This window comes from Photinus pyralis, unplaced genomic scaffold, assembly GCF_008802855.1.
Source record: "Photinus pyralis isolate 1611_PpyrPB1 unplaced genomic scaffold, Ppyr1.3 Ppyr1.4_LG2, whole genome shotgun sequence".
Classification (NCBI taxonomy): Eukaryota; Metazoa; Arthropoda; class Insecta; order Coleoptera; family Lampyridae; genus Photinus; species Photinus pyralis.
This window is the reverse complement of record NW_022170403.1, coordinates 6,260,443-6,274,373: the sequence shown is the minus strand read 5'-3', so window position 1 is coordinate 6,274,373 and position 13,931 is coordinate 6,260,443. Positions and strand designations below refer to the sequence as shown.

The 13,931-nt window shown below is 34.3% G+C and overlaps 1 protein-coding gene across 1 annotated transcript; it reads left to right on the top strand.

Moving 5' to 3' along the window:
- The first annotated feature begins 10,788 nt into the window (after positions 1–10,788).
- On the top strand, positions 10,789–11,720 carry LOC116164455. Its single transcript, XM_031478644.1, has 2 exons — positions 10,789–10,954; positions 11,003–11,720. The coding sequence occupies exons 1-2, from the start codon at positions 10,793–10,795 to the stop codon at positions 11,687–11,689; spliced, it is 849 nt and encodes a 282-aa protein (XP_031334504.1). The 5' UTR covers positions 10,789–10,792; the 3' UTR covers positions 11,690–11,720.
- The last annotated feature ends 2,211 nt before the right edge of the window (positions 11,721–13,931 follow it).

Here is a 13,931-nt window from a genome sequence, read left to right as displayed (position 1 = left end):
TGATATCCCACTTCGGTTAGAAAATTTTGAATTCAACCAGGAATTTTATATCATTGACAGTTTCACTCAAGATTTTCATGGCATTTTAGGATTAGATTTCTTCACAAAATATAACGCCGTAATTGATTACGGGTGTTTCACAATATCTCTCTTTAGTAAAACTGACTCATTCACGTCTTCTTTAGAATCTAAATATAAAACAATAACATGCATACCACCTCGGTGCGAAATTATAAAATATTTCCAAATAGAGGAATTTGACGAATGTGTCGTATTGCCAAATGAGATTTCAAAAGGTCTTTTTACAGCCGGAATTATAGTAAAACCCAACGATAATCGTATTATACCTGTAAGAATATTAAACACTAGCGATAAAGAAGTACAAATTAGGAATTTTAAACCGGCAGTAATTAAATTATCTAAATTCAATTTATTTAATTTTGAGGGTAACGAAATTTGTGTAGATCGGGTGGATAAATTATTAGATACACTTAATGTTAAAAATTTAAATATGGAAGAAAAGGATTCAATTCATAAAATTTGTGCAAAATATGCCGATGTGTTTCTCTTAGAAAACGATCAAGTTACGGTAACTAACCTAGCTACAGTAGATATAAGGTTAAAGAGCGATGCTCGTCCTGTTTACGTCAAACCATACCGATTACCACATGCTCAAAAATCAGAAGTGAATAATCAAGTAGACCGCATGCTTAAAGATGGAATAATAGAGGAAAGTAAATCCGAGTGGTCTTCACCCTTATTAATTGTTCCAAAAAATTCTGGTGTCGAAGGTAACACCCAATGGCGAATAGTAATAGATTACCGCCAACTAAACAAACAAATTGAGGACGACAAATTTCCCTTGCCTAATATAACAGATATCTATGACGCCCTTGGTTCCGCAAAATATTTTACGCACTTAGATTTATCACAGGGATTTTATCAGGTGGAGTTAGAACCATCTAGTAGAACATTTACTGCCTTCACTACAGCGAAAGGTCAATTTCAAATGAAGAGATTGCCTATGGGGTTAAAAATTAGTCCCAGCGCATTTTCACGTATAATGACAATTGCATTATCTGGTTTAAACTATGAATCATGTTTTGTTTATCTCGATGACGTTATAGTATTTGGAAACACCTTAGAAAATCACAATCGAAATTTAGTAAAAATTTTACAACGATTCAGGGAGGTTAATTTGAAATTAAATCCATTAAAATGTGAATTTTTAAGAAAGGAAATAGTATACTTGGGTCACATGATTACACCTAAGGGAATTTCTCCTGATTCTAGTAAATTGGAAGCTATTCAAAATTATCCTGTACCAAAAAATGCAGACGAAACTAAGCGATTTGTTGCTTTCGCTAATTATTATCGTAAGTTCATTCCAAATTTCGCCAAAATTGCAACTCCATTAAATCGATTAACCAGGAAGTCTACTACATTTATTTGGGACGCATCTTGCCAGACCGCATTTGATAATTTAAAGCAAAAATTAATGGAACCGTCAATTTTAGAATTTCCAGATTTTTCTCCGGGAAATGAATTTATTTTAAAAACCGACGCTAGCGGATATGCAGTAGGTGCAATTTTATGTAATGGTAATCATAAGCCCGTTGCTTACGCCAGCAGAGCATTGAACCAAGCGGAAATCAATTACTCCACCATAGAAAAGGAGCTTCTAGCCATTGTTTGGAGTGTAAAGCATTTCAGACCTTATTTATTTGGTCGCAAATTTCACATTTTCACCGACCACCGTCCTCTAATATATTTATTTGGTGCAAACAATCCTTCATCCAGATTAACAAAGTTTAGACTTATACTTGAAGACTACCAATTCACGATTAATTACGTTAGGGGTGCCGAAAACTCAACAGCCGACGCGTTATCAAGAATAAAACTTGAATCATCAGATCTCACGAAGTTTTCAAAAAACATATTCGCAGTAACTAGATCCCAAACTAAGAATAAGTTGCAGAAGACTGAATCGAAGGTAACTTTTAATGATGAAGCTAATGAACGGATTGGCCAGCCGGTCATTGTCGAATTATTAAAACGACCCCGAGATGCAGTAGAGTTAAGAGCGATTAGTCGCAAAGAAGAAAATATAAATTTGAGTAGGTACGTGCGCAGGTTAGGTAAAGTATTTTATGACATAAAAAATGAAGTAATGTATATAAAGCAATTTTGTTTATCATCTCATGCCCTAGACGCAGAGTTGAGACATTTGCAAATATTAAGTATAGAAAATGGTATACCACAATTTTGTGTTTTTAAGGTTCCAGAAAATGAAGCGCTTCTCACCGAATTAGGTAAAAATGTAGAATTACTCAAACAATTGAACCTTAAAGTATGTGTTATAAGCCGCGCAGTACGAATCGATTGCAAAGAAACCCAACAATTAATTTTAAACGATTATCACGTTCTTCCAACGGGAGGTCATGCTGGTATTAACCGCATGTACGCAAATATTAAAAAATTTTACTATTGGAGTAACTTAAGAGATGATATTGTTAAATTTATTCAAAAGTGTGATAACTGTCAACGTTATAAACATTCCATTCCTCATAAAGAACCACTAACGATCACAACTACAGCTTCGGAAGCATTTCAAAAAGTTTATTTAGACTTAGTAGGTCCGTTAAATCAAGATGTCGATAACAATCGCTACATTCTCACAGTCCAGTGCGAATTAACTAAATTTGTGGAAGCATACGCAATAGAAAATAAAGAGGCAAAAACAGTAGCTCAGGCGTTTACCAACAATTTCATATTGAGATACGAGATTCCGCGAGAAATCGCAACAGATCAAGGCACGGAATTTTTGGCAAAAGCATTCAAAGAAGCCGCCAAACTTCTAGGTATTAATCAAATTTCTTCCACGGCGTACCATCACGAAACAATAGGTTCTTTGGAAAATACTCACAAAAATTTAAATGCCTACTTGCGAATTCAAACATCAAAATTTCAAGATGATTGGGCAAAATGGCTACCATTCTGGAGTTTCGCATTTAACAATTCCATTCACACTGAAACCAAATACAGCCCGTACGAGTTAGTTTTTGGAAAACAATGCAAATTACCACATGATGTATTAGGACGTATTGATCCTTTGTATAATTTTGATAATTACGCTCATGAGTTAAAGTTTAGATTGCAAACTGCATGGAGCGATGCGAAAAATAATCTACTACAATCCAAAGCTAAAAGGAAAAATAGGTTAGATGTAAATTGTCGTAGTGTTACTTATAGATTTAATGATAAGGTATTATTAAGAAACGAAACCGGAAATAAATTTGACGAAGTTTATACCGGACCTTATAAAGTAATACGAGAGGACCCTCCAAATGTGACTTTGAAAATCAAAAATAGTTTAGTGCAAGTGCATAAAAACAGAGTGAAAAGTTATTTTAGTGATTAAAAAACCGTGTAAAGAATGCATTCGGAAAACGGATATTTGAAAATAGTGTTAAGTTAGCTCAATTCTTGTAATTATAACTAGGTAGGTAGGTATAGTGTATAAGTTAGAGGTAAATGAATCATGTAACAATAGTAGGTATGTAATCGTAGTCGTTCACATTTATGATGTAGGTCACTATGCCATTTATAATAAGCATTATACTTAGTCGGAAAATTTTAATTCAATAGGAATCAAAATTTTCTTTAGGAAAAGGAAAGGTGTAATGAATTAATACGGTCATGACGTCCAACGTTGTGACGTCATATATGATCGGTTGATTAGTACTTATACTTAGTAGTAAAGTAGTCATGATAGCACCGCGAAACGCACTTCTTGTGCGTATTGTGTGCTCCTAAATAAATTATGTTATAGTAAATTAGGTATAAATGTGTGAGTTTTATTTATTTAATTTTCCCTGAGACCAGACATTATTACAATGAAGGCATACTTTTATGTTCATGGAATCAATGCAAAATGCTCGTTGGCGCTCTTAACAAAAAATGTTTGCTATCCTCCAACAAAGTTTCATTATTAACCCCAGGAAATCGCAACTACTTGGGAAAACTAAAGCAGTAAATTATTTAGTTCTAAAAACCATTTCTTTTTGCTGCTGCAACAATATGCATGTAGCAATTCTAAATTTGTTACCACAAGGAAGTCATTTTTTTCAGTGTACTATGTTTTTCGTATAAAAGGATATCGACCCTTCTTTGAAGATATTTGTTGTGTAAGCGCACGGAACAACAAATTTGCGCAAAATATGTTGCAGCGAACTAAATTTTCCACAAAAAACTCCGACAATATTATAGTCCAGGATAAATAGCTCTCAAATAATTTATTTTCAAAAAAAATTAGTTCCGGGCGAAACCGGGTTTTTCAGACAGGGAACTGATTTGAAAAGGGGAAAAAATAATGAACAGCTCAACTTTTCCGCGAGTGAAGACTTGGGGGTTGAAAGGAGTGGAAAGTGGTGTTTTGCAAATTGTGGCAAGACTATTAATTTTAGACGAAAATGGTCAATGTGAAAGTTATAGAGAATAAAAAAATGGACAGCTTTTGTATCTACACTATTTTCGCATAACCTCCAATTTTACTATAAAAACCGGAAAAACTGTTTTTTTTTCGTTTTTTATTTTTATTTTTGCGACAAAAAGTCGTAGGGGTTTGAAATTTGGAGGAGACACCTTGTTTTAAGATAAAAAAGGAAATAATTTTTTTGGATCCGTAAAGTTGAGCAGTTTCCGAGATCTCACGATTTCTGAAAATCTACCTCTTTTTCAGGGGGATGAATAATCTATTTTTTATTATACCTGAATCACAATCTCCGTTTTAAACACTCAAATGCGTGCGAAAATAGTATATTAAGATACAAGTGTATAATCAGGTCTTTAAAGCACGCACAACGAGTTTAAGGGCACGACGCAAAGCGGAGTGCCTTTAACGTTGCAAGTGCTTTAAAGACCAATTATACACGTGTATCTTATAGTATTTTTTTATTATACCTGCAGTATAATTTAAAAATAGGAAATACAATGAAGTCATATTGACCTTATACTCGAATACATGTCTAATTAAGTGGGCTGGGTGTTCGTAATTTCACGATTGCCATGGAAATGTCACTTGACGTTTGCTTATAAAAATCAATCGTCTTTGTGAATTAAACGATTTCCGTTGAAAAAGATAATACACCGTCCATTAAATCGATTGTTGTAAAATCTAAACAAACGTTGGTAGGTGTAAAATCCAATCCAGTAAAGCCTATTATAAAGAATATGAAAAGTTGTTTCCATGGACGAATAGGAAGTTACTTACGAATACAGTCTTACATACATCGATAATGCTGGCATATATGAAGGAAATGTCAAAGGTATTTAAATCTTCTATATTTTGGTGCATTCATTCAAAACTTTAAAGCAATGCTGCGATTAAAAGTGGAACAGATTTGGAAGCATACCCTAAATTACGCGCGTTTGTGAAAGCTTCAACCAAAGGATAGGTACAAAAGCCAAAGAAATGTTCTGCATTTACAGAAAGCGACCTAAGAAAATTTTTTCTTTCAGTCCCAGATGACAGTTTCAAAAGTCATACTTGAAGTATCGTTACTTAGCAACTTTAAAGCACGTGTGTTTTAAAGGCCTTTTTTCGCACGCATTTGAGTGTTTAAAACGGAGATTGTGATTCAGGTATAATAAAAAAGGCCTTTAAAACACACGTGCTTTAAAGTTGCTAAGTAACGATACTTCAAGTATGACTTTTGAAACTGTCATCTGGGGCTGAAATAAAAAATCCTCTTAGGTCGCTTTCTGTAAATGCAGAACATTTTCTTTGGCTTGTACCTATCCTTTATTTGAAGCTTTTACAAACGCGCGTAATTTATGGTATGCTTCCAAATCTGTTCCACTTTTTAGTCCCAGCAATAAGTGAAGTTTTGAATGAATGCACCAAAAGATATATTTAGAATACCTTTGACATTTCCTTCATATATGCCAGCATTATCGATGCATTTAAGACTTTATTCGTAAGTAACTTCCTATTCATCCATGGAAACAACTTTTCATATGCTTGATAATAGGCTTTACTGGATTGAGATTTTACACCTACCAGCGTTTGTTTAGATTTTACAACAAGCGATTTAATGGACGGTGTATTATCTTTTTCAACGGAAATCGTTTTATTCACAAAGACGACGATTTTTATAAGCAAACGTCAAGTGACATTTCCAAGGCAATCGTGAAATTACGAACACCCATCCCACTTAATTAGACATATTGTATTCGAGTATAACGTCAATATGATTTCATTGAATTTCCTATTTTTAAATTATACTGCAGGTATAATAAAAAATACTATAAGATACACGTGTATAATTGGTCTTTAAAGCACTTGCAACGTTAAAGGCACTCCGCTTTGCGTTGTGCCCTTAAACTCGTTGCGCGTGCTTTAAAGACTTGATTATACACTTGTATCTTAATATGCTATTTTTTTCATCTTAGACAGTTGCTCCAGTTAGTAAAATTTTCGCAAGGACTTATATTTTAATAATCAAAACTAAAAAAATTATTCCAATAGAAAAATTTCAAGAAAAGCGGCAAAAACTGAGGGAACAGTTTTAAGATATACACGGTTTTTGAGATAGTAAATACCACGATAAACGTATCTTGGTAAATACCTAGCTTTTTTTGCGTTTACGTATTGGATTCGCGCTAATAAAGAGTTTTGGAAATCTGTCTTCTCTCTCCTCTTTTGTTTCCTAGTGCGCAACTGCCTTAATTAAAACATCTATATTATTCCTGTTTTACAGCTGATGCGATTGCGCTGAGCCCTGTTGACCGTTATTTTACAAGAATTATGAATAAAATCCTTATGAAGTTTTTTCCAGGTTTTATATCTCAAATCATTTATTGCTTTGTCCGGTAAAACTAAAGTCCTTATTGCAGATTTTGCAAGTTTACCAAGAGACCCAACGCAAATGCATCAGCTGTAAAACAGTGAGGAAGAAGAGGAAATTAACAAAAACAAATTGCTCAGGAAGCAAGATAATTCGATTTTACTTCGAATTAGTTTTATTGTGGTGAAAATGAAGAAAAAAGAAATAATAAAGATGTATTAACTAAAACAGTTGAGCATAAGGAAACAAAACACAATGTTAGAGATTTGTTATATTATTTGTGTTGTTGTGTTTGTTTATATTGTGCGCATGCATGGACTTAACAATTTATAGACATTTATTAAGGAAAAAGAATTCATTGAGTTTTGGAAAACAGCCGTAAAAGGTTAGTCGCTTTGTTTAGTAGATAAATTGCCCTCGCGAATACTCGCTTTGAAAATTATACATAAATTTGGAATTATCGCTATTGATCTAAAACAGACAATATTTTAGCAAACATGAAAGAGAAGCAAGAAGACAGATTTCGAAAAAATCTTTATTAACACCCAACACGCTGATTTATCATGTCAAAAAACCGTGTAAGTATTTCTTAAAACTGTTTTCCCAGGTTTTGGCGATTTTCTGGAAGTTTTTATATAGCAGTAATATATTTTTTATTTTTGTTTATTAAAATATAAGTCTTCCCGAAAATATTGCTACCCCGCGCACCGCTGTACGATGAAAAAAATAGATTCTTCATCCCCTTGAAAAAGAGGTAATTTTCTCAGAAATCGTGAGATCTCGGAAACGGTTCAATTTTAAGGTCCCAAAAAAATTTACTCCTTTTTTATGATAAAACAAGCTATGTTTCCTTCAGATTTCAAACCCCTACGACTTTTTTTTCGAAAAATAATAACAAAAAACGAAAAAAGCAGTTTTCGGGTTTTTCAAGAAAATTGGAGGTTATGTGAAAATAGTGCAGATACAAAAGTTGTTAATTTTTTTAATCTCTATAACTTTTATATTTAACAATTTCGTCTAAAATCAATAGTTTTGCCACAATTTGCAAAATATCACTTTCCACCCCTTTCACCCCCCGGGATTTCATCCGCGGAAAAATTCAGCTGTTTTAAGTTGTTGTAAATAGTTCTATTTTTAATATGTGCAAGTTTTCTTTTTGGATATCGTATGCAATTATTATCCTTTACTGCTTATTATTCGTAAACTGATATTTCAGATAAACTATTACTTGTACATAGGTACATAAAAGTTTCGTTTCACTTTTACAGCATTTACGATGGTGGTTCAAGACGAACTTGAAATAGAGAATGGTTCGATGAAGTATTTGAGGAGAGAGCACTCATTCACCGTTTACACAATCTTCTATACATGGTGTTACATGACCGCATGTAGAAAAAAAATTCACTTTCGCAATCCTGGCAACCATCGGAGACATTGCAAGCTCGCTCGCTCGCTCGTGTCGCAAACGTAAACTTTCTGAATAATAAGTGGCGTAACATGCTTGTATGCGGGCGATGTGCGAGAAATTTCAATTCGAATTAACAAAACCCCTGCGCACTGTTAAGTAAGTACCGTATCGACAGTATCCGCGACTCTTCCTGAATCTACCGATTGCAGTTAAGTACGGTACAATCAACACTAGACGCGACACCACTGTCTTTTTTTTTTCTCCTCGGCAAACCTGGTAAATTCATACCCATACAAAACATAAGCATTTCCAATGCTAAAATTGGGCGATAGAGCGGATCAAGTCAAGCACTTTTTTCCAAACGTGCTTTGTTTGGGAGCCACTCCCAAAGAAGTGGTAAAATTTGGATTTGTAACCTTTAATTTTTTTCTCGGCAACCATAAGAGTTAGGAAGACTGGTTGCACGTCTTGGAATAGGTTTTCGGGTAGGCCCTTTCGGATTCTGTGAACATTTTTTCAAAATTCCTATCACGAAAGGCTGCACCCCTAAATGAGGGTGCGAAAAAAATTTCTGATTTCGACGAAATTTGGTATCTGGGGATTTTTGAACATGAACATGACGAATATGAAATTAGTTTTTGAAAATTCGAAAAAAAGTTTTACTGCAATTCTTGGCCGGACAACGAAAATGGAGAGAATTCCACGAAATTTGTTGTGTACATACTTGATGAGTTAAGTAAAAAAATTGTCGAACAGTTTTTTAAAATAATTTTCAAACAAAAGTTATACTCATTTGAAGATTGGGCCTTCGGGTTACAAAGTGTGCCCCACCTACTAGTGAGTGATCTAATTTCGCATGTAGTAATTTGAAAATGTTGCAAATATCAAAAAAATAACGATTTCAGTCAATATTATGATTAAATGATCACAAAAAATTCGATATGTCGACCATGGTATTCAAGTCTGCAAATTCGATTCCAAACATTCCGTGGCTGCAGGTCGTGGGAAATAGTTATTTACCTAACAAGTTCGGTAAGTTAATTTTCCCGCATGAGCACGTTGTTTGCAGCACGACCGTAGGGAGTGCTGCATTTAGTGCGAATGCGGGAAAATTCTTTCCGAAAGAGTTAGGTACAATATTTTTTGTAACGAATTGCGTAAAAAAAGGTCAAAATTAATAAAGTTTTGTAAATTAGCTTTTTTTTAATCATGAGTTGGTAACACAATCATATGTTTGGTTGGTAACATAATTTTGTAACTACCCACTTTTAATAATGCACTGGTCACATTTAAAACTTCCACATCTTTGGTTAATACATATTTTGCGTTTGCAATGAGTGCTACTACTGGTCACGGCATTGCATCGTTTGCACTGAATATCTTGAGTTGCGTAAATACACTCGTTACATTTAAAATCCTTGGAAGCTTTGTGTGTGTTAATATGTGCTTTCTTAAACTGCATATGCGAATAGTTGCAGAATATCACTGGTCACATTTTAAGACGTTTTAACAATAAATTTTACTTTTTCTTGAGTTCCAATTCTGAAAAATAATTTGATTGCGTTATAAGTTCTTGTTTATATATTTACGTAAAACTTAGTGTACGTCTGTTTCCGATTAATCGCACTAAATACCCTCAACCAACGGTTTAATTGATTTTACAGCAGATGACAGTTAACCATGACATGACGTTCGTTGACTTCAATAAGTACTACCAACCGAAGAACGCGCATAACCCCTTCTCTCCAGCGGAAACTAAAAAACACCGCGATGCGGGAAAGTCGTTTTCCCGTGCATCGAGGATGCTTGGAAACATTATCTTTCCATTCAATGAGTACAAAATTAGTAGATTGTATGACAAGTAGGAGTTGCATATTCCTGGACGATGATAGTGATTGTAAGCCGAGGCGTTAGCCGAGGCTTACAACTATCAGAGTCCAGGAATATACTTTTCCTACGTGTTGTACATACTATTTTTTAGTCGATAGCCAATAGTTAAAACACCAAATATACCATTTCAAACTAAATTTAATTTTCACCAATTGTCATTTGGTCTAATGTCATTAGTCTAGGCTTGTATGCGATAGGTGCGAGGATCGAACCCGGGCGGCGCCTTTTTTTTATTTACAGTAATTAATAAATGCAAACATCAAGTTTGTTTTCCGAGCATGCATTGTTTGAACGTTACCATGGACATGACGTAAACAAATCAAAAATTTTTTCGTTTGAGTGAATTTATAATTAGTTGATGTGCAATATTAATATAAAATGGATATCGATGGTAATTTTGATGAAGATTTATTTTGTGGAACACCACCTGAAGTTTTGGAGGCAGTCAATGAAGCTACTCTTAATCTGTTGCCAACTAAATCGAGGGAGAAGTATGAAAATGCTTATCAACGTTTTATGGAATATAGATCAAGTAAAGGGACTTATTCGTTTTCGGAAAATGTGGTACTCGGATATTTTCTTGATTTGTCGAAAAAGATGAAACCCTCAACACTTTGGGCAAATTACTCCATTGAAGGCCACTCTTATGTTAAAGCAAAATGTAGACATCACTTCATATAACAAACTGCGAGCATATTTGAAAAAGCAATCCGTGGGTTACAAAGCAAAGAAGTCGAAAGTCTTCACCAACGAACAAATCCGAGAATTTATGATGAACGCTCCAGATGATACTTACCTCATGGCTAAAGTAAGATTTTAATTGAAAGGCCTGAAGATTATAATTTAATTTTTTTAGGTTGTGGTAATTTTCGGAATTTATGGCGCCTGTCGGCGAGAGGAGTTATGTAACATAAAGCTTACGGACATTGAGGATTTGGGTTCACAACTACTGGTGAAGATTCCATGCAACAAAACCAATAAACCACGGTCGTTTATAGTAAACGACACTTATTTAGAAACATACCGTAAATATGCAGCCGTTCGACCATCCAATTTTCACTGCAATAGGTTTTTCTTCAAATACCATAATGGTAAAGGATTTAAGCAAGTAGTGGGGGTGCATACATTTGCCAGCATTCCACAAATCGTTGCTAACTTTTTGAAACTGTCCGATGCAAACCTTTACACGGGACATTGTTTTCGAAGGACATCTGCGACAATTTTGGTAGATAATGGTGCAGATTTGACTGTTTTAAAACGTCACGGCGGTTGGAAATCGTCGAATGTGGCGGAAGGATATATAGAAGAATCCTTAAAAAATAAAATGGATGTGGCAGAGAGAATAGTTACTTCAATTTCTGGCGCACATATTCAGTGTAAGGGTGCAAGCAATGTTGGCGTCTCTACTAGCACCATCTCCAAAACAAATACGGAGTCCACTTCTTCAATTAATTATGAAGTAGAGTCGACATTGACTGGACTATCAAATTTGATTGGAACCTGCAATAATTGTACTATTAATGTACATATTAATAGGCAATAAACTATTCATTTGCGTGTATAACTGTTCTTTTATTTTTTCATGCTCACAAGAATACTGTACAGGAATTAAGATTCCCGTACAGTACGGAAATCACATGCTTTGTGATGACATAAACAAAACAATAATATGCCATTTTTCCGACTATCGACTAAAAACGCTTTTTAAGTAGAGTTCCTTTACAATATAATTTACAATTAAGTATTATTGCAAGTATCGTAATATCGACTTAAACTATTGTTTGAAAAGTGATTTTAAAAAACTGTTCCGACAATTTTGTTCATTAACTCATCAAGTATGAACACAACAAATTTCTTGCAATTCTCCCCATTTTCGTTGTCCGGCCAAGAATTGCAGTGAAACTTTTTCGAATTTTCAAAAACTAATTCCAGATTCGTCATTCATGTTCATGTTCAAAAACCCCCAGATACCAAATTTCGTCGAAATCAGAAATTTTTTTCGCGCCCTTTCCAGTAGGAATTTTAGAAATTTTTTTTCAAAATCGGATAGGGCATACCCGAAAACCTATTCAAAGACGTTCCAACCATCTTTGTAACTCTTATGGTTACTGAGAAAAAAAATGAAAAAAGAAATTCAAATTTCACCACTTCTTTGGGGGTGGCTCCCAAACGAAACACGTTGGATCCTCTGTTTCTTTGGAAAAAGTGCTTGTCTGGATCTATCACCCAATTTTTTTACATGCGGTCATGTAACACCCTGTGTACACAATCGTAATAGTCCTGTCAAGATCATTGCTTTTTTGGTATTTATTTATTAATTGAGGGTTTTTTTTCCAGAAGTTAATTGTTATTCAGTATGTAAAAATATACATGGTTATTAGAAAAATGTTATGCCAATAATTCAGCTCGGGACTGTACTTAATTTAGGGTATTGATAATAAATATGTCTTGAGAGAACACGACCTGTGTAGGCATAACTAGTTATCCAGAATATATGACGCAATATATCATTTTTGGCACAGACAAGTTCCGGTTGGCATTCTAGGAGAAAAATGTTACATCTTCTGTAGGGATTATTTTATAACTATATAGTTTTTATTTCTCAACCACTCAATCTAAATATATTCCAATCTGCCCATTTTAACAATTCCGGCTCTCCTAGCACAGCTGCAGCACAATATATATCGTCCCCCTATTGATTTTTTCTGAAGCACATATAGGTAATGTCCGTTTCCAGATGTCTTAACTTTCCGGAGAAATATATCACTCTACGATAATGTAGAAAGGGTGCAATAACGATTACTTTTGCAATTAGGGTGAAATATTTAAGTTTATAAAATTTTAATTAAATTTTTTACGCTTCCGCAAAATTTATGGTTCCTCCTTAGAAACAAACGTTTCATCAAAGGGGTGAGAGCAAACCGATAACTATCCAATAATTCACTGTAACAAAGCACAGTAAACGCGCATTTAATCCTTTATTAAGCCCGAATTAAAGCATGTAAGTAGGAACGTCGATAATGGGAGGGGCGCGTCCTTAAACCGACCGACGCTTCCATACGCAGCGATGTGTAAGACGCTTGTATAGTACATACGTGTGTGCACACGTTTGACCAATAATTCACGCCAGCTTATATTTGCGGTAGTAATGCGGCTTAATTTCATTAAGAGAAACAATACTTTGATGTTTTGTGAACCATCTTAATGGGTCTTAGTTCATATGTACCTACACACTGCTGCTGTCAATATGTAAGCTTTGACTAGCCATCCGCAATATACCGACGCTTTGTGCAGCTTGCGTAATTATATACCTTTTGAAAATTATTATAAAACTCTCGCAGATCATTGATTTTAAACAATTTCTTGGTTGAAAGTACACGAGATTTAAGCAGCTGACCGTATAATGTAGAACATGCCACGGGATTATTTTTGTATTTGAATTTTTGGAAGTATATTTGTCGCATCGCTGACTACTTAACGCTTTTTAGACAAATTACTCGAGATGTAAAATAAATAAAATATAGATACATTGAACAACAAAGCAAATTTATGATCAAAAGGATGTAACACGTTTTCCGTCTTTGCTTAGTTTGATATTAAGTTGAGTGTGAAACACTGTTGCCTACAGGAACGATTTTTTTTCCAAAATAACTACTACGCTTCATTTCACCTCGGATTTTATTAGATGAAGATTCTTTTGTATTTTTATTCCATATTCCCACTTCTAATATATACGCGCTGTGCAATTTTCTACCATTGATTAAGTAAATTACTTATTCAATGCT